This window comes from Pipra filicauda, unplaced genomic scaffold, assembly GCF_003945595.2.
Source record: "Pipra filicauda isolate LSUMZ 115617 unplaced genomic scaffold, ASM394559v2 scaffold147_size4022426_pilon, whole genome shotgun sequence".
Classification (NCBI taxonomy): domain Eukaryota; kingdom Metazoa; phylum Chordata; class Aves; order Passeriformes; family Pipridae; genus Pipra; species Pipra filicauda.
Window position 1 is genome coordinate 3,716,724 of NW_024103962.1, and position 21,367 is coordinate 3,738,090.

The 21,367-nt window shown below is 39.6% G+C and overlaps 1 protein-coding gene across 1 annotated transcript in view; it reads left to right on the forward strand.

The window, feature by feature from the left end:
* PTPN14 (protein tyrosine phosphatase non-receptor type 14) overlaps positions 1–21,367 on the forward strand; it is a 112,802-nt gene that overhangs the window by 44,761 nt on the left and 46,674 nt on the right. The window contains exon 3 of the mRNA XM_027723699.2: positions 3,920–4,089. Within this exon, the coding sequence (XP_027579500.1) occupies positions 3,920–4,089 (170 nt within the window). The remainder of the gene's footprint in view (positions 1–3,919; positions 4,090–21,367) is intronic.

Genomic DNA, 21,367 nt, shown 5'->3' on the forward strand with positions numbered 1-21,367 from the left:
GCCCTTTTCTTGTAGAGCATGACTGAAAACCTGGGTTTGGCAACCAGGTTGCTTTTGCCAACAAAGCTGGGATGGGGCTCAGGTCAGGCAGTGCTTGGACAAAAGGCCTTCTATGAATAATTCACTGCTGTAAATGGTACCTTCCCCTCTGTGCAAGTGCCCTGGGATAGCAGGGCTTAATGCTTTTTGCCCAGAGGAGATGGAACTGTGTCTCTTTCTCAAGGATAAATATTGGCCACTTAACTAGATGCTTTAATAAACACCAGGCAGTCTTGATGAATTTTTTTGAATGACATTTGCTGGTTTAGTAATTGCCTATCATCTCTGGTTGTTGACAATTCTACTTGTTTTGCCCAGTATAAAGGCAGGGGTAGTTCTGGACTTGGGAATATAGCTAAATCCAAGTTCAAAATGAATATGTTGTCTCTTGACTGGCAGCTACAATATAATTTATTTTAAGACTTCTCAGCACAGTTTTTTGTGTATCCAGTTTTCTGACTCGCTGTATTTCCAGGATCACCTTTTCACATAGTGTCATTGGGGTTTAGAAGTGCTCTGGTTCTTGTCTGCTGCTTTAAAAGAGGACCACAGCTCCTAGAGGAGTGTAAACCAGCTTCCCTGTACTACGTATGAGGTAATATGTGGTAGGTAAGACAAATTTTAAAACCTTGAGAGCAGTCTGTGTTACTTCAGAGCCTGCCAGCTGCAGGTATAGATATTTATTCCATGAAAAGTGGAGTGAAGTCAGTGATTCCCTTTTTTACAGATGGACAAGCAGACTAGCTTTTGGAATCAACCTAGTTTTAAATCAGCCACCTATAGATTAAAGATCCCATTTTTATATCACCTCCACTGATTTGTGAAGTGTCTGTACAACAAAAATGCTTTGTGGACTGAAGAGCATGGCAACAGATGACTCACACTCTGTGAGGCCTTCTGGACAGCCATATGCCTGGTCCTAGCATATTGAACTTGATGGTCCAGCTGTTTCCAGTCCCACAATCCTCCATTTCTGTTTGGGGATTATTAATGTTCCTACCAGAGAGAGTATCTTCAGGCATTCAAAGTAGTGGCTGCAAAAGTTCTTCTCCACCGTGTGTTCTTAAAAAATACTAATGTTTTCAAGAAGTAAAGTTCCTGTGACAGGAAGCTGTTGTTCAGATAACTGTGTGGGTTGTCTCTCCGAAGTGGATGCATTTGTGACTTTAGCTGTGCTCTGTATTCAGTTCCTGTGCTTAATTTGCAATTGCTTGATCTTCAGGCTGCTTTCCAGGAAAACAGTTGTCTTTTAATTGTGCAAAATATATGCTGCCATGTTTGGTCCATGTTATCTGCTGTAGTCTAGAAGCTTCAACACTGCATTTCATTTACTTCTTGTTCCTTGGAATTGATTCAGGATTCTGGATTTGGTACTTGAAGAGCCTTTTTACTGAAATAAATCTAAACTTCTGTTGTCCCCCAACCCCCACTCAAAGGGGAGGGACTGTGCTCATTCGATCTGTTTAATTGCAATGCCCTTGAATAACTCTTAGACTTCAGAGTCCGAACCTTCTTAGTTGCTAGATCTTTTACCAGTACTTGGCACTGCAAATTTGGGTCCTAGGTGATGTGGATGTTTACTTTTTAAAGTAATATGGAATCTCTGTTTTCCTAGCTCTGCACTGTTTCTTGCTGAGAGTGAACTGCCCTACAGTGATTTTCAAGTATTTCTGTGTTAAAGGGTTTCCCTTATGAGATGGTAAAATCACTGCTTTTTTCTGTCTTCACATTAATCTCTTTTGTTTGATGCCTCCACTGTTCCTCCCACTTTCATTTTAATCTAATTACTATCATGGTGATCTTGTCAGAAAAAACTTTTTATCCACTGATGATTACAAAGGGAGAGTAGACATGTATGAGTGAACTGGTTAGTTTTGTTTTAAGTTAATCCTATGAAAGATGCTGACTTCTTGATTTATTTGTGCCCTGGTAGATAGATCGATTTATTGAAGATACCTTTAATTTCTAGAAGGAAATACTACAAAGAAACAGGCTTGCTTCATTGTACCAGACTGAGCAGTGCTCAAGCTGTTTGTCAGGCTTAATTGAGGAATCAAGTTGAATTAGTTATCACCTTAGTTCAATGCTAGTCTGGACGTTCTCCAAAGTGAAAAATACGTATTTAATGAGACCCTAAAGTAAATACACCTGTGCTGCCATTCAGAGATTTGCATGATTGTCTCTTGCGTGCCTTCAGCTATAAAGTGGTTGAAGCAGGGTTTCCCCTGCTGTTTTGTTGTCACTTGTAAGCATTTAAAATTTTTGGTATTGCATTAGTTGTCCTTATGTTGTGTGCTAAGTCATGGTGCATGTGATGGTTTTTATAGAAGCTTCCTTAGCAAAGTGAAACAGGTTGTTGATGGTGGATTTTGCAAAGTCTTAACATCTGCAATTTGCCTGCTACTTTTGAAGACTTTTTATTTACAACTGTGAACATTTGGGAAGTCCAGTCAATGAAATATTTATAGTTGATTTATATAGGCCAAATATTTTGAATGTATTAAATATAATTTCAAATGAAAACTCTATGAAACAGCAAATAAGGAATCTTTGTCTCAAGTATCTTTATTTAAAATGTGGTGCTGTGTTTAAAGGATTGTGACTGCCTCTGGTAGGATTGTTGTCCAGGTAAATTAAGCTATAACAATAAAATGTTCTATTTGTTTTAGGATTAATCTGATCTAATGGAAACTACTTGAAAGTTTTCATTGAACAGGGAGTCAGTTGGATTAAACACCAAGAAAAAAGTTTATTGAAATAAAATGAGAAATATACAGAAATAGTAATGATCCCACTTTCAGACCCTAAATCCGCTTGGTGTCCCCAAAAGTCCCTCTCACAGTTTGCTTCATTGATTCCGGTGGTAGCATGAAGTGATGTTTTATATTGAAGATGCTGCTAGAAATCTCCAGATGATCTCAGATGAAAAACTGAAGAAAAAGGTGTTGATGCAAACTTTACAGTTAGGTTTACAGACATATTTCCAAGCATGGAAAATATGCATGATGGATTAATTTCTTTGCTAAATACGAACAAATTTTTTCATCTTTTCTTCAGATCTGTAGTCATAGTACTTGATGTTTTTAAGGGCTTTTCAATAAAATCCCTTGTGATGGATTGGCTATTCCTTCTGCTGCTTATTACCAATTTATAGTATTTGAAGCTTTAGTTCCAGTGAACGCTGTTCCAGTGAACCTTCAACTGTGCAGTAGGTAATTACCCTTCACCAGCAGCAGTCCCATGGAGCTTATAGAGTAGGTACTATAGCCATTGAGATTTACACTGGATAGGAAACAGGTGAGGTTTTTCTGGTATTTCTGTAGAGCCTAGAGCAAACAACTTGTGTGATATGCACATTTTAAGCATATATTTGTCCATCATAAAATCTTGTGAGTGTATTAAAAAAAAGGAGCAAACACGTTCTGCATTGGGTAAATGGTTCTGGTATTGGTAGATATATTTTGACTTATGCATGTGGGTTTGCATTCTTTTCTTTTTATAGTTGGAAGAGTCCTTGTCCTTTGTGTGCAGTGGGCCTCCAAAGTCATGTGAAGCCTTTGTGCTTTAATTCAGACATAGTGTTTGCTGTCTGTTTGCAAGGCACTGGTGTTTTTTAAGAAAACAAAGACTCAGACACTTTCTGTAAATCATTTATGTCACCTGTGCCTTAATGTCAGGTAGAGCTCTTCAATGTGCATTGGAAGAGATTGTCTTCTAAATTGTCCTACAAAAAAGGGCAGTAAGAAAGAAATTACTCTGGTTTTGCATATGGAAAAAGGTACACAATGCCGTCTGTTCTTATTTGCATTTGTGTCATTGTGGGTGTGCATGTGATCTAGCTGGAAAAGGTAAACTGACACTATTTTGTTTGTTTATCTAGACTCACTACTTTGGCCTTTGGTTTCTCAGCAAGAACCAGCAAGATCGCTGGGTTGAACTGGAAAAGCCTCTGAAGAAGCAGCTGGACAAATTTGCCAATGAGCCCTTGCTTTTCTTTGGGGTAATGTTCTATGTGCCCAGTGTTTCCCGGCTGCAGCAGGAGGTAACAAGGTATGTGGTTTCCTGCAGTTCACACTATCATGATAGAGCTGGGAGGGAATGGACAGTTGCTTTGTTTCTGGCATTCAGTATTTGCTCAGGTATCATCCTGTTATTTCCTCTCCTGCTGATTGCCCAACTGGGGAAAATAATGAGAGAAATCATCACTTAATTATGCCTGCTTGAGGGGAAAAAAAAGCACTGTATCGGTGAATGATTATGCATGACCAACTGCAGGAAAAAAAAAGGGAGTAATAGTTATGTTTAAAATGTTTAAAAACCTGTCATAAATTTTAAAAGGGACCATGGTGACCATACTTTTTTTTTTTCCGTAACCCTCTACTGATGAAAAGGAAGCCATAGGCAAAGGACCTCTATAGGTCCTATAGAGTTTTAGTTTAGTATTCTTAAGTCTACCTGTGTTTGCTGAAAGTGAACTTTGGCATCTTTTTGTGGGTTTTGCCCATTCCGCTCCTCATTTTTCCCCTTATGCTTCACAAAAAGATTAAAACTGGTGGAGGGTATTAGTCTTTAATTATGATCAGGGCGTACTTTTGCAAACAACTTCAGTGGGAATTACTGTTTTATTGAAAGCCCTGTGCTGGAGTTGTAACAATACAACTGTTTTGAGGGGCTATTTTTGTAAACCACATCACTGTGTGGTTTTTGCACATCTGTGCTATATTTAAATTAATTCAAAGAAAAAAAAAAAAAAGAGAGCAAGGAAACAAAAGCCCACCTCACCCCAAAAGGGGTGGGCTTGTTTTCTTTTAACCAAAATTATTTCATTTATCTGGTCTAGAGGAAAGTTGCATCTGCAAAACTAGAGGTAAAACCTGGAATAAGTGGATGAAGGCTACAGGGTGGCAGAAGCCTCCGCACTGAAAAAAATGTTCTGTTGGTGCAAACCTGAAATTCACCACGTGGTCATAAGGTCTAAAAAAAGATGTATAAATAGTGGAGGAAGAGTGGCTTTAATTCTAGAAGGTGTGCAAGAAGTTTTATATCACAGATTGTGTATTTTAAGGGATTTTTACTTGACACTGAACTGGAAAATTGACTTTGGTAAAATTTGTTTCTTAAAATGGCAGCTGTCAAGCCACCCCTTGACTAATATATATGCTGATTTCTTGCCAAACAGTGGGATAAAAGCATCATAAAGCTTACATTTCTCTGATAATAGACCAAACATTAATGCTTGTCTGTATCTGTGTCTTCTTGTTGTGTATGCATTGGGAGAGGGAAGCCTCATATTCTTTTCCCTCAGAATTATTTAATGTGCAGACAGAATGCCTGAAATGTTCTGTTGCTCATATTGTCAGCCCAATCCTAGCCTAGTTGTGTGTAAGGAAGCATTGTAGCTACTTGGATGCTATTATCTCTTCAAGCTGCAGCCTGCAGTGCTGATTGCTCATTCATAGCTCACCTGCAGGGGTATATTTGCTCATTCTGCCCGGGTTGGTAATAACAAAACATTTCAGTGACAATTGAACTTCGCAGTGCTCTCAACTGGAGTGGCTGCTGAATTGTTTTTCTTTCTGAAGTGATTGATAACATAAGCTGCAGAGTCTTATAAGTGGCTCTTATGTTTCTTTAAATGTCTGTAGCAAATCCCGCAGTTTACTAGTGGATTTCAGATACAGAACAGCCTGTTAAGGTCTGTTTGTTTATTCCGTGAAGTGGAATTGCTGCACTGTAGATGGTGTGATGGCAGCGAACCTTCAGCTGTGCAATAGGTAGATTCGTATTTGAAGCAATGAAAGGTGAGGACACGGAGGACTCTTCTGAAACAAATGGCAGAGAAAGGCTTAGCCTACAGCATGATGAGGTGGACAGATGGATGGGGGCTTGTAGGGCTTTTTTTGGCTTTGTTTGCTCTTGGTAAACTGATTAAACATTTGTTTTTAATTTGATACTGGCTGCTTTTAGGATTAGGCTTGATCATGACATGATTACATGTAATGTTGAGGTAGGCATTGGACTCACCCACTCAGTGCCTATGTATTTGACTTATGTTTAGGTACAAACGACAAATCTGTCTTAAATGCAAAACTTGTGATGAGACACTTCATCTCCTTCTGGGAAGCTACAGAACCATCACAAAACAAACTCAACCCCAAAACTAAACCATCACCAAAGGCTGAAGCTGCAAAGCTGGTGACAGTACTGCTATTAGTGAACCTTTGTAACCTTCTCTAGTGGAAACATCTCCAGCCCTGAGCTTGCCTGGCCATGTTTGGAGCTTGAAGTGAAACCAAATCTCTCAGCCAAAGCTTTTAGTTAATTGTAGACTCCAGAATTTCTGGGGTTGATTAATATTCCTTGAACATGATGAAAAGTCTTCTGAGAATGCTTATGCATTATGTCAGTGTTCATGGAAACATTCAAAAACCTGGGACTTGGTTTCCTGAGCTGGTTTACTCTGCCTCTGATCTAGATTGAGACTGACAGCTGGTTTTGATGGATTTGTTGCTGAATTGAATATTCCTTCCTGTTTCCAGTGACTGCAACCTCCTGTTCCTTATGTACTGTCATCGCAAAAAGGGAAAATGATCCGAGGCTTTTGGGTTTTGATGATTGAGAGAAGTGTTACTTAGGGTATCAGTCAGTGGCTCTGAGGTAGTGTTCCTTAATCATTTCTATTTGAAAGACCGTCTGCCTCTTCAAGACAATTTGTGGACCATTTTATGTTCTGCTACTGTTTGGTGATTGGGACCAACAGGAAGAATCCCAGTACAAATAAGACAATATTTAGAGAAGCATAACTCCTTTACATTTTATCATTACCACTGGAAGTATAAAATGCTAATTATACCTGCAGGCCACTGGACTTTAGCTGCCTGCAGGTGATGGTAGTGGTCAGGAGCTCCTCATGGTTTTGCTGGTAACTTCCTATATTGCACAAGCGAAGTCTGGATGCAGAAATAAGAGTGAGTAACACTGCTCCAAGCATTATGTCCCCCAGTGCGGAACAGACTCTATGGAAACCTGTCTGCACGTGACATGCTGGGAGAGGAGTGGAATAGTAATGTAGAAAGAAGTCAGTGCTGTCCCTCACAGGACTGGGAGTGTCTGTTGACTTGCTGAAGCAAAACATGAGTAGCTGTTACAGAATGGCTGAGATTAGAAGGTGCCTCTGGAGATTGTCTGCTCAGAGGAAGGTCAGCTAGAGGAGATTGCACTAGGACTCTGTCCCATTGGATATTGAATGTATTCATGGAGGGCGAGACTCCGCACCCTCTCCAGAAAATCTGTTCCATTGTTCAGTCACCCTTGCAGTAAAGGAGGGGGTTTATGCTTAGGAAGTATTTCTTGTATTTCAGTTTGTGCCCAAATGACCTCATAATTTCAAATTGTGGATGAGTGCTGAGTGACTGAGTAAGTGAATGGGTTGCCTGGACTGGCCATGTAACTGGTTACTGAGGACTTGTAGAGCAGTAGGCACCTGTCTTAGAAACACAAGTACTGCCATGTCTTAAGGTGAGGTGCCTGTAGTTAGTTTGTAATAGGTATTTTTGATAATATAAGAAAGAAGGGCCTCTAGGATCCTTGGGAAAGAAAATGAAAAGACTTAAGAGCAGTTTATTCAGCTCTTAAGCTCTTTGAAGCCAATCTCTGAGGCCTGCAAGAAAAAAAAAGAGGCAAAGAGTACTCTGGAGGACATGTTACTGATTTTAGTAGATCAGATCTGACTCTAGCTTACAGTTCTTCCCTTCTTTTTTTGTAAAACTGACTCTTGCTTAAAGATGCAAACATTAGCTATGTGGGTGTTTTTTCCTGTTTGGGCAAAGTGAATCATTGGGACTGGGTAAGAAGCACCAGCAGGACATTGTCAGTCTTGTTCTGTTCGTGGTTCTGAGTAGGACTGGCAGAGCTTCTCAGGGGAGCCATGTTTCTTGACCTGTCCTGGGGAAACTTACAGAAAGCTGACACCAGTTATACAGTACCTGTCTTTTCTTTCTGGTAATGACCATGACATAAATAATATTTCTATGCCTTATTTTCAATGTAATAGCATTAGGCATTAGGCCTTCTCCTAGGAAAGCAAATTCCTACCCTCTAGACCTGTTACTTCCCTACGCTTTCTACCCTCTTTCTTTTCTCTTGAGTTGAGGCTCCCATCTGCGTATATTCCCTGTCTCCTCCAAGATCTAAGTGATTCCAGCATCTCCTTGACTGCTGGTCATGGCATTTTACTGGCGCCCAGTCCCACAGATGTTTTCAATTTCCACAGATTATTTAAAACCCCATGATAATTTCTTAAGGTGTCAGTAGGAGTTTCACTATATTCTTATTGCTATAATTTGAAAATTTCTGGAACAATTTGTGATAAACCAAATTAAAACCAAAAACAAACAAAAACCAAAAAACCCCCCTCTTCAGACTCAATGGCAGCTACATCAGGAGTAATTTGGGTGGGAGTATGAGGATTGGCACATTAGCAAAAGGCATTTTTCATGAAAGGCTACTTAGACAACCTCTTTTTAGTCATCCAGCTGTTCTCAGTGAGCAGCCATTGCAGGTGGAGATGCTGTGCAGGTTTTTGGCATATTTAAAGCACCTGGGATCTGCATACTGTCTGATATAAAGCAGTCTTTGTGATGCCCTGTAGAGTAGATATTTGCATAGATTAGACATATAAATCTGCCTTTTATTTTCTGCTAACTCCTCAGAGAGGAGGCATCCTTTCAACCATTTATTTAAAAAAAAAGCCTTTGTACAGTGTCTAAAGTAAACAAGCTTGCTTTCACTGTGCTCTTGTTCCAAAAACAGAGAACCCACACACTCTTGTGGCTTTCTGAAAATGTGGGTGCGATGCTGCTTTCTGCACAACTATCAGACAATGCATGGCCTTTTTCTTTCCCTCCACTCCTTTACCATGTTCTAAGGAAAAACTGAAGTCACATTTTGCTCTCCACAGTACCTGTGTCTTAGCACATTATACTGCTGTGCCTCCTGTGAAGGAATGAAGGTGTGCTTTCATTCGTTTTTCTTTCCTCTTTCCTGGAAGAAGTTTTCAGTATCTTACTATGTACTTTGCAGTTAGTAACGTCCAGTGGTGTTTGTGCTGTTGCAGACTGGGACATAATCCTGTGGAATCAGAGCAACTCCTAGTGTGGGTGGCCACCCTGGGGCTGGGTCCCCGTGGTGCTGTGCAGGGTAGGTCTGGTATGCACAGTTCTGTAGGGAGGGACATATTCCAGCATCTGCATTGTGCTGCATTGGTCTTTTGCCCCAAGTTCAGCTGTCAGCTCTGCATTTTCCCAGAAGAACGTGCTGTACAGCTTTCCTGTGAAAGGAAGCAGTGTTTGGAATGGGATGGCTGCACCTGCAAAGTGTGGGAATGAATGTGTTTGCAGGTGGAAAATTAGAGCATGTGGCTCCCAAGCCTCTTTTCTGGAGGATCTGTGAAAAATCAGCCTCAAGCTTATCCTTCTGTAACTAAGCGAACATTTATTTTCTCTGATATTTTATTTCCATACCCTTTTCTTCACCATTTCTTGTAGCTATTGTTTTTCTGTCTGTCTTTTAGGGAAATATTTCTCCTTTACAATTCCCTGCCTTTCACTTTCTTTATTTTTCTGCAAGTGTTAAGTGAAATCATTCTTCTAAAGTGTACAGAGCTACAGACTCTTAGGACTGTATGAATTTTTAAATCATATGAGGATAATGTAGAGGGGAAAAAATTAGTGTTTGACTGCTTCATATTTATAGGGAAAAATGTTTTGGCAAATCTATTTTAACAAATTCTGGATTTTTGCTTCCCCTCAAAAACGTCCTTGTTAAATGTCTCGCCTACTTGAGCTTATCTTTGCTTTTAGTCGGCTGTGCTTTCCTTTTTTTTTTTTTTTTGGAACAAGCTAAAGTTTCACATCCTGCAGTATTGCTAGCTTTTAATAAAAGTACAATCAGCTGCAGTTTTCTACCAGTCACTGCTGTCTTTTCCACTAGTCACTGCACCTTACACTGTGCTTTAATTCCTATGTTAAGGCTGAATATGATATATCTATCCTTCTGTGGCAGCCTGGTTTTGTGGCAAGCTTAGTGATGTGGAACTCTTTTGGCTGTTAAGGTTGTAAAGGTACATAAAGCTGCTTTGGTTTTTATGGTTGGTCACACCTGCAGCTTGTGGCTGTCTGAGAAGTCTCTATTTGTACCTTTGAGTTCATGGTGGTTGATTTGGCTTCATTGTCCAAAATAATTATTTTGTATATCACAGTGCATTGGAAAAAACAGCACAGTGCGTACCATCAGATTTGTTCCAGACGTCCTTGACTGTGCTTGCCTGGAGTGAAGGACTCTGACTGGTTGTGTGGCTGTCTTGTTACTACACAGCTGATAGACCCATAGGATTTTTTTTTTTTTTTATGCCAGTGGTTCTCAAAAAGAACTCTACGGCTCAAATTTTATAAATCAATGTGAGGCAAAGAAATTTCTGCTGGAACAGAATTCTATTTTAGTTATAGATGGCAGTTGCCAGCTGGCCTGACCCTACAGGTCCCAGTCTTATTTGTGGTCTCAGTGCTGATCATCTCATGACTGGAACTGCACCATATCTCCCAAGGCTGGGAGGAAGGCAAGCTATGGGATTCATTGCTAAGTGGAGGCAGCTGTGAACCCCCAGGGAGTCCTGAGTCCCCAGGGATCCCAGCTCCCTTCTGTTGGACAAGATTGTGAATGGATCCTGGAGTAACTTGATAATGTCAGCCTTTTTAATATTTTTTCTTTTTTTCTTTTTTTCTTCCCCCTTGCCTTCTAGCTGCAGGAATTTGGGCTCATGCAGCCCAGGCAAGGGAGCAGCTCTGGAACTGCATGCAAGCTGGATGAGTCCTACGAGCCTTGGGTGGCCACCCAGGCTTAGACAGTCTGGGATGTTTGCATTTTGGTGCTTCTTTGATGGTTTTATTGTTTTGATTTAATTATTAGACTTTTTTAATATTAGTGGCTACTACAGCATAAAACACACACATTAGGCTTGTACCTGCCTTGTAAACAAGCTGATACTTAATTAGCTTTCATGTGTTTTTTTTAGAGGACAGCAACAACAAATAATGTGCAGTATTTGCTTGGGTTTTCTTGTGTTAATATTATTGCAATGTATGTGTTGTTTTGCTTTTCAGTAATATTCTTGAGTTGGTTCTTTTTCCATGTGTATTTTAGTGGATGTTTAAACTTTGACTTAAAAGTAAGAACTCCTTCAAGGCAGACCTAAGATTCAACATTAATTCCCTGTTTATAAAATATTTGCTGAGGAGGGCAAACCCTTCTCCCAGCTGACTTTCTTCAGTGAATGGGGAGCTTGTTCTCTGTGTGTTGGTAATTGAAAGCTGAGCTCTTTGTGTCAGATATTTTAAGAAACTGTTGATGCTTAGATCTAATCTATTACATTATACTGTGCTTTTAGACCAGAAAGTGAATGTGTTTTCATGTGTGTGGTTGGGCAGTACATATGTAGCAACTCTAAAAAATAGTATTGCATAACTATAAATACAGTGTAGGATACTTCAGCCTGCATTCTTGCTTTAGTGTGTTTTGAAGGCAGTGGCTGTGATGGTTAGAAATGTTGTAACAGGAATGTCTTGGCATTAAGCAGATTCACATTTATATCTGATGGTAAGGAAATAATACTAATTTTGTGTTCAGGGGCTAAGTCACGTGTTCTAACATATTGCTTTCCTGATGGGACCCATTTCTATATTCAATTTTAGTAGAACAGATACTTTTGGAGTGCTCTAAATTTTTTTGTTGGGCCCTTTTAAATGGCAGCAAAGGCTACATTTTGAGTTTCTGTTCTTCTCATATAGTAATGTTACACCATTTACATATAGTGGGGGAGCTTCCTCTCTGGTAGTCTGGGTTGAATCCTTCCATGCCGATCATGCTACTGGAGGCATTTGCACTTGGGAAAAGGCACTTAGTATCTATCATTCTTGTCCACGTGAGCATGTGTGCTGTTGGAGACACTTGCTGAACCTGTAGGTTGGTTGGGTGGCCTGAGCTTGCATTGAATGCTGAGCAGTTCTTGCTGACTGCTGCTGTGTAAGTACTTCTCCAACTTCATCCCGTTTCCTCATGTCCTGTTCCTGGTCACCAGAGGAAGTGACTGTTTATGATTAGGACACGGCTGCAAACCACTGTGTTAAAAATGTATCTTGATTACAGAGGTGGTCACGATTGAACCTTAATTCCAGAAAGAAGAGCTGAAGGTCCACAAGACTGAAACTAATACTTGAGACATTTAATGATCCTTAAAGAGAAGGAAATACATTAAGCATTTTGAAACTTGTTTTGAAGGTCTTACAAACTTCTGTTGCAGGAGGAGTCTTCTGCCTTCCTGCAAGGAAACAAAACCTATTTAAGTGGCCTATATATTTATTTTGTGATATTTGACAGCTGAAATGGTGATGAGGCTAGAATTATGGACTTCTGCTTGGAGAGCTTGGTTTATGTATGAAGATGCATGTTAGGATGAGTCACACCTACTGTTTCTTTTTCTCAGAGTGTGAGGAAGCTGTCCTCACCACTGCTTGGTGACAAGCACTTGTGTCAGGTGGAGCACTGTGGCAAACTAGAGCATCAGTTCTCTTCTGTTTAAATCTTGTTTCTTCTTAGTCCTTGGCTTTCTCCTGTCAGATTTCCCAGTGCCACACACACGTATGATTGCATAGTCCTAGCTGTGTTGTTAGGAGTACCCATTTTGTGTGCATGTGCATTTATGGAAAATCTGTTGAAAGTTTGCTTGTATGATCTGAATGTGTCCCCTTTTCTTGTTTTGTGCTAGTAGCCAGTTATCTTAAGTAGTGCTGAAAAGTGATTTTAAATCTTGTTGTAATTGGCAGTAGAACAACCTAATGAAAACTGCAATTTACCTACTTTTTGGAATGAAGTGGAAAATTGTGTCTTACTTTCTTTCAACTGCAGAATATCTTAAGGCAAGAGCACAAGTGTAGGGATAGTAAGCTTCTGCTTACACAGCTGGAGTTCTATTTAACAACACAGCCTTGCTAGATCTACTTATACTTTTAAACTCTACAAGAAACCTAGTGTAGGTATTTACTCTCAACAACTGTGTCAGGCAGAATTGCTCCTTTTGTTTATACTTCATGGCACTCTGCATTGCATGAAGAGAAAAGATAATTTGGACTAAATTAATTGTGAATAATTTTGGAGGTGAAGTACGTTTTTATTTCCTGGTGTGCATATACCAAGAATAAACTTGAAAACTTTTTAAAAATCTAGTCTCCTTTTCACTACTGACATCAGAGAGAGTACTGAGAAGAGATTACAGTAGCTGAGGTTGTCTTGTACCTTAAAAATCTGAAACAGCAGCAGAGGCAGGAGAAATGTGGTTCCTTGACTTTGCTATGCAGCAGTTACAATGTTTTAAAAATTTGTAAGGACAATATTGGTTTCAAATGGGAATGCTACTATGTGCTGGAAAAACGGCAGCGTTTCAGAGCATCGGTGACATTGCCTTTTCAGTGTTTCCAGTGGTCTCAAACTACATCAAAGGCCTTGATTTTGAGCGGATAGGTGGTGTTAGTAGCACTTCCCATTGGGATTGGCCAAAGGTAAGAATATTTAGGGTCTGGAAGCGCTTGGTAAGTTCAGTTTTATGGTTGTATTGTTACATTGCATCAGTATATATTTTATATGCAGTCATCCCTCTGAACTGATAGGTTGAACAGAGCAGAGGACTTGGTTTTTAGCAGCATGGAAGAGATGAGAGAAGTAATTTGCTAGCCTAAAAATAGCCCCTATTTTAATACGCTTTTATGAAAATAAACAAGACCATGGAATTCTAGTATCATGCTGGTACTAGACCTACTTCCTTTTGCTTCTTAATTGAGGAGAAACAAGAGAATCAGAAAGTAAACTCTTGTTACCCATTAAATAGAAAGAACGTTTGCATAAATGAGACAGTTTCAAAGTAAAGGCCAAATGGTGCTTGTTTTCTTATGAGAGAGGAGCAGCCTATCGTCCACTTCACTTGAAATTGCCCTGCCCAACTTTTGAAAGCTTGTTTCTGACCTGTTTGTGTTAGGGTCTTATTAAGCAAATCTTTATTTGGGAGAAGGCATTGTGCATGTTTATGCATCTACCAACAGATGCATAAAAACAGATATCTGTTTCTGATTTCTCACTTGTGGCTAACAGTAAGAAGATTGGAAGTTAATCTGAAATGTACTGAATACACGTCTGTTCTCCTTCTCTTCTGTGAGATTTTAGTATAACAGCTACAGAAATAGTTACTGTGATGGACTGATTTTGCTTTCCCTAAGAAAAAAATATGCGTTCTCTTCAATTTTTTTGGTTTATGGGAGAAAGGAAGAGAACAGTGGAAGAAGGGAAGACACTTGTCATCCCTAGCTGCTTGAATCTCACATTAGCTTGAAGGCTAATGGGCACTTCTATCTCCTCAAACGAAGATGAAAAGGATAATTCCTCCTGTAGTCTATTAACTGAGCCACTCACTGCCTTTGTCATTTAGACTATTGCAAACCACCTGACTGCCTTTTTTTCCCTTAAGATGTAGTAGCCATGTATGTCACTGCAGAATGAGGTTGCCCATTCATTAGGGAGCACTGTGCACACGGTCAGCATTAGGGTGTACCTCACAGATTGGTATGCTGCTGCTGACTTGTCTCCCAGTGCAGTTTAAGGCACTGTTTTTGACAGATGAGTATGTTACCTAGATTGGAGCTAGTATTCTGTTTGTCTTCCCATGTGATGCAGTAGCAGTGACTGGCAGTTTCTCCTTAGGGAAATACAGACTGCTAGGGAATATATTACTTAAAGTCTTCATGACACAGATTGGTCCTGTCTCAGTCATGTAGTTTCTCTCAATGGAGCCTTAAAGAGTGAAGGTTGCTCTAGACTTCCTGTGTAATCAGTGAGAAGAAATGGGCATTTCCCCAGCATGATTCAGGATTCTTCTCTTGTGCATCACTTTTGCAGGTGATTCATTCTCTCTTTTCTACTGTGTGTTTTGAAAAGGGGAACTGTGGCTCATTGGTCTACTATTTAGAAGTCCCAGATAGATGTCTGAAATTTGCCTACAGCATCAGAAGAAGGGTCAAGCCAGTAGCAGCAGCATGTGAGCAAACATCTGTGGGTTTTGATTGGGATTTCTAACTGCTTCTTAAAGTTTGAGAATTCAGCAGACAGTGGAAATCTTGGGTATAGTAGCACTGCCAGTCTTCAGTAAAATTTTTTGAATTTTGAGGTTTATACTGCAGGCTGGAGCAAACTTTTCCCCCTCCCTTGTAGCTGAGACATAAACCTTGAAAACTAGTTCTAAAATTACTCTTTTTCAGGCAGCTGAATACTTTTAATATTTCTTCTGCCTTGCTGGCAAGGTATAATGCTAAAGGAGCTGCCATTGGATGTCCGTACAATCCTGAAGTCTCCAAATGTGTTTAAAAGAAGCATTTGTGTGGAGGCCCTTATGCAGCTGAAAATCTCAACAAGAATTTGGCAGAAATCTCAATGTCGGAAGATGTCAGATTCCTGTGCAGTGAGATGTTTACTGGTTCACTGTTTTATCTTTGGCAGCTGCTTTTGCACTTGATATCTTCAGCTGTTTTTGAAGCTTTTACAAAGAATAATTATTCATTTCATGAAATGGATCTCTTTTACCCAACCAACAGGGTTGGTTGACATATTTCTCTGGCAACCTCCTGTTGTTATCAGAGCTGTGTTCACTTTTGCAGGGTTGCATTCACTGGGTCGCTACAACTTCCTGGGCTGTGGTTTTATTGCATGATTTACTGATGTGTGGGGTGACTGTTGTGAGTTATTCCTGTGGAAACACTAGGGTCACCAAGCTCTCTGGCAGATGGAAGCAACCTGAGTTTTCCTGTTTTCTGCTGGCAGTGAGCACTAATGTAGGTGTTTCAACAATCTTTTCACGGGAATACAAGCTGTTGTACTGATGACCTATAGATAGGCAGCAACTTCATTGTGTCACATTTCAAGCAGTGTTTTCTTTATTGCTGGGGCAGATTACTGGAAAAGGCAGTAGCCAAGGGACTGGGTTTTTACCTCCCTACAAGGCAAAATTCCACTAAATCAATGGAGCTTTCTCAGATATTGATTATGTGAGGTTGGGATACTGTCTAAAGGTTTCACTGATAGGATTTTGTAAATGAGCTCTATAAATTCATGAACAAGGTTTCACTGCAGGCTACCAGAGCATTTATTATTTTTTAAAAGTTCAGGTCAAGCACACATTCTTTTGTAACTTTGAACATGTTCACTTGCTCTTTGAATAAAGTAACACCTGAATACACTTACATGCTGCTCTGCACCCACAAACCAATTATTTTGTGATGTGCTTCTGGATGCTTACATATGCATACAGGTTGTTCACTGGTATATGTGTTCACTTGGTTCAGTTTTTGCATCAGTGCACAGCAGTACATTTAGCCAGAAAAACCTGGTGGATTTGGGTCATTCCAGAGTTTAGAGCTGAATGGGAGGAAAATATTTAAAATATATATGTTAAAAAGTGAAATGGGGCATATGTGGTGTATACATTTTATTTTATTTTATTGTTCCAATTGGCACAATAAGGGGAGAGAATGGGGGAATGACAAGTCTTCATGTTTGTTTTGGGTCCAAAGAATAGTTATACGTGTACTTAATCCCAATTTAAAATATAAGTTATCTATTTATTTTCAGTGTTGCAGAGTATACATATGTTCTAGTTAACTCACAACATTTTTTTAGCATAATATTCTAACCTGCTTGACCATTAACCTGGCTGGCTACCAGGAGAATTTTCAAACTGTTGACTCATATTGCTTCCATATGTAACTTAAACCACCTTTTCCCACACTAGATGAAGCTTGAAGGTTAGCTGCCTTGTTTTTCAGGGCAGGGAACAGCATATTTTGAACTGAGTCAGCACATATGAATAAAGGAAGTAAATCTTGGCTATTATTAACTTTTTGGGATCTGATGTAATTTTTGCAGAAATCTAGTTCCAAATCAGGAAAGTACAACAGGTTTTGCTGTGCTCCTCTTCCCCATGAGATTTAGAAGTCTTCAGCATACATAGCCGTGGCTCATCTTTTCATTTTTGTATCTTTGTGAGGACGGATCTTCACAGCTGCCATTTATGGACTTTTTTTGTTTTGTGCCATCTAAAGATTTGGGCGCATGAGTTGCTCTGTGTGTGGGGGACCTGCTGTTCTGAGGATGTGAGTAATCAAGTGGGAAGTGACACATAGGCTGCATGCCATGTTGTATGAGTGAGCACCTACATATAGGTGAAGCCTATATGTGGTTGGAGCTCCTATTTGTAGTTGGAGCCCATGTTTTGTGTCATGCAGCAAAGGACAGGTGATGGCTTGTAGAATTGTTTTACTGTCCAGAGTCCTACACCAGAGTGATAGCTGCCTCTGCCACACATGGGCAAGGAGGAAGAGCCCTCTCCTATATGAGAATGGGGGAGAATATGTTAGTAGAAAGGGGATGGTGGAGGCAGCAGTTGTGTGAGACCTTATGGGTTTGCACCAAAAAAACCCCAACCTTGTTGAGGTCTGTGTGTGAAAAGCAGTATGTGGCATTGCTGCAATTCACCTACTCAACTCAGTTCTACCTTTTTTTTTTTTTTTTTTTTTGGTAATCAAAAAAGAAAGTAAAGCTAAAAAGAAAAAATAGTCTCCTGTACTGTAACTTTTGGATCTCTGTAGCCAAATGCGAGTGTTTTGCTCAGTTCAGGAGATATGAGCACATAGTTGAGCGTGTTTTTAAGCCTAACGATGTGAGTAGCGTGAACTCAGTAGGACAGCCATGTCCTACACTTTTAGCACATGCTTCAACCCAAACCAAATGGATACACTGCTTTTTTCAAAGATGTGCAGATAATAAACTTTTCACTCCAAATTTTTTATTCTAGTTTTTGTGTGTAATGTTTATGCTTGCATTGAATGGAGTTCTTTTCAGCTGAAAATGCTAAAGTACAAATTTCTTCACATTATATAATTTTGGTTGTTTTGCTTTGCTTTACTTTTGCAATCCCACTCCAGATGAATTCTGTCGTGGCGTTAACAGGCTTTGCTGGACTCCAGTTTGCAGAGACCAAACGTAGCCTTTGCTGAGAGAGGGCTCAGAAGAAAACAGAATGTTTTTTTTACTCTAAAAGGCATGTTGGAGTTTTGTGCTGTATAATTCTTTAGGTATTTGGATTAACTCTGATAAAATTATAGGTGGTTGTAAGGGAGTTTATTGTGCTTATAAATGGTAGTGGGGCTCCCTGTAATTTGTTATAATTAATTCAAGAGTTCAAGGGCAGAAAATCAAGATCAGGTTGTGGCATGCCTTCCTTTCTTGCTAAAGCATGCCATTACTGGCCTTTTTATTTAAAGTTTCACTTTGTATTTGTGGGTTTATTTGAACTTGGAGTATGAAAAAAGTATAATGCACTCTTAACAAAAAGTACCAGTACAGAGGATGGACCTGTTGTGGTTGGGGGGTTTCTTTTAAATAGAGAGAAATTGGTGGATACTTTAAAGCTGCATCTGCTGGCTAAGCCTCTTATGGAAGGAGTGCGTGTTTTGGAAGGCTTGTGTCATGTCTGCGGGCTGCAACAAGGCCTGGGTTACATGTCTGTGCTTGTGTCCCATCAGAAATGGCAGGAAAAGAAAAACACTGGAAGAGCACTTCTGTACAGTCCAAGTTCCGTCTTTTGCTGCCAATAAGGATGCTGAGTGTGATGATACCTCCTGTCTAACTGCTGAGGGTTTCACTAGCCATCCATTTAACACTGGACACCAAAGACCTACAAGACTTTGATACCAGGTTATACTGGAAGCATATACTGCTTATATGTGGGAGGTTATAAAGCCCTCCTGAACAGTCAGATTTCCATTTGTAATACACATATTCTTTTCTTTAAGTGCTCAGTTTTGCTGCAGAAATTTGCCTTTTTTTTTTTTTTCCTGGTATGAATCAGTCAATAACCTTATTGCTCTGAAAATACTTTGCATTTACTTTTGAAATCTTCCAGCTGTGTAATGAATTGGAGGAGGTGGAGATCTGAAATTTTAGTAGACTGTCCTTTGGGGAATGCATGCAAATGAACAACCTTTCAGTAATAAACTGCTGAAATAGAGATGGTAAACAACAACTAAGCAGTGCAAAAGTTTCATCAGACCATTTTTAGGCGTGCAAAGGATTTCCTGCTCTAGCCAGAAGTTGACTGTGTAGCTGGCCATTAACCTTTGGGAGGCATTGGCCTTTGGTAGGAACTTCACTGGTCAAATGAGGTAGCTGTCCCTTCACTGTGTTCCTCATTGCAGCTCACTGAGCAAGCCAGGCATCCAGGCTGTGCATTATTTGTCCTTATCTCACAGGTTGCATATCAAAACAAATGGAAAATGGCCATCATCGGGAAGTTAGCCTGTTTTAGCCAAGTCGCCTCTTCTCCCCTTCAGCTATAAGCTGGTGCTTTTAAAGAGATTGAGTGATATTTGTTTTAATCTGTGCTCCTCTTCCAGTCCTGCATGTGAATATGATGCTATGCCAGCATTGTTCTGTCTCATTAGGAAAGAGGAAAGGAATGACACAAATTTTCCCATGTATTTAATTTATTTTGCTTTTAGTTTCAGTCATGTTTTCCATCCAGCTGGTAAAGAAAACCAGGATGGAGGCAGTTGGATGCTGCTTTTGAACAACTTCATTTCTCAGTTACCTGAAGATAACCTTGACCTGCCCTGTAAGGCTGTTATGATCAAAGAGTCCTTACCCTACAAAATGTTATGACTGTTTTTACTGTTGGCATTGACAGTTTGAGCTTCTGAAGGAATTTCCTCCTGCATGTGTGACAAAGACTCTTTCTTCTCCTTCTCTCTTTTTTTTTCTGGCAAGTCTGCTGATCTTCCTGAAGATCTGTAGTAGGGTGTGGTAGACTTGTTCTCAATAATACCCTTCCAAAAATATTACCTTTACGTTAGTGGAAGCACTGCCATTGTTTTTTATATTCTAACACAAACCCCAGAAAAATGGCTATTGTCTAGTACTGTGAAAAATCAGACTTGTGCTGGGAGAGAAGTTGATGAAATTCCAGAGAAGTGAACTAGAGATGTTCCATTTATCAACACCATCTAAATTTTTAAAGTGGCAAAGATGAGGCATTAGCACTGTGTTACTGACAATGACATCATCAATCTATGTACCCCTTTTTTTTTAAAAGTGACTTTAGATTAATATGTGCTGATTGAATCCTTACATCTAAAATGCTCAAGCCCAGAAATCATAACACCATCTTTGCCAATATACTGAATGTTGTATCTGAAAAGACCCATCTTGTCTGCCTGCCTGCCTGCCTTTCTTGCCATATAAAATCCAGTCCAAGTTTACAGTCAGATTTGTTGCAGGATACTAAGTGACCCACTGAAATAAGCAGCATCCAGTAAGTAGTGCTCTGGATTGAGACTTGGAAACAAAACCTGCATCTCTCAAATCTGCCATGGATTCCTGCCCAAGTTTACACGAGTAGCTTTACCAACTGTGTGCCTCAGATACTCTATAAAATTGGGCTAAGGGCCGCTAATACATCTAAAGCACATTTTTCTTAGAAACCAGTAAGAATTAAGTAGTAATATGATTGTCTCAAATATATAATAGATAAATAGAAATCACTTTTTGGTCATTATCAGTTAGTTCCTTTGGTTACCCATTGAAGAGCTGAGTTCATCTAACTCAAAGGCTGAGAAAATATGAAAGACCCTGTCCTTAAAATAAAAAATGAGCTTGTTTCAAATGTAGCAAATGGGTGTCTGTCGAATCCTGTTGCTAAGTAGTATCACAGCCAAAATCATGGCAGGTTTTAAGGTGTGAAGTGTAAAATAGACACATCAATATCAAAGCTAATGCTTAAAATAATTTTAGTAAATGATAAAAGACCTCTGTTCTGGAGAAACTGCTTCCCCTATGGGCACGCTATTGCGCAAGTGTACGTTGCAGCATCTCTCCTCAGAAGTGTATTACCATACTAAGATAAACCTAAATGAGCTGACTTGGACTGTTGTTGTAACTCAATGAGACTTTTATTGTGTTCCTAATTTTAGAAGATCATATTGTACTCTAATTGCAATTGTTTTTTGAAGTTGAAAAAAGAGCTAAAATTCTTGAGCTGAACCACTTGTGGACCAATCTGTTTCTTCTTTGAGTCTTAAAGACTTTTATTTTGGATATAGGAAATGGTAAAGCAGTTCTCTTTTCCTTCAGAGAAGAAGTTAAGCTACATAGCTGTGCAGTTATCCAATAGATAGGCTTGTTG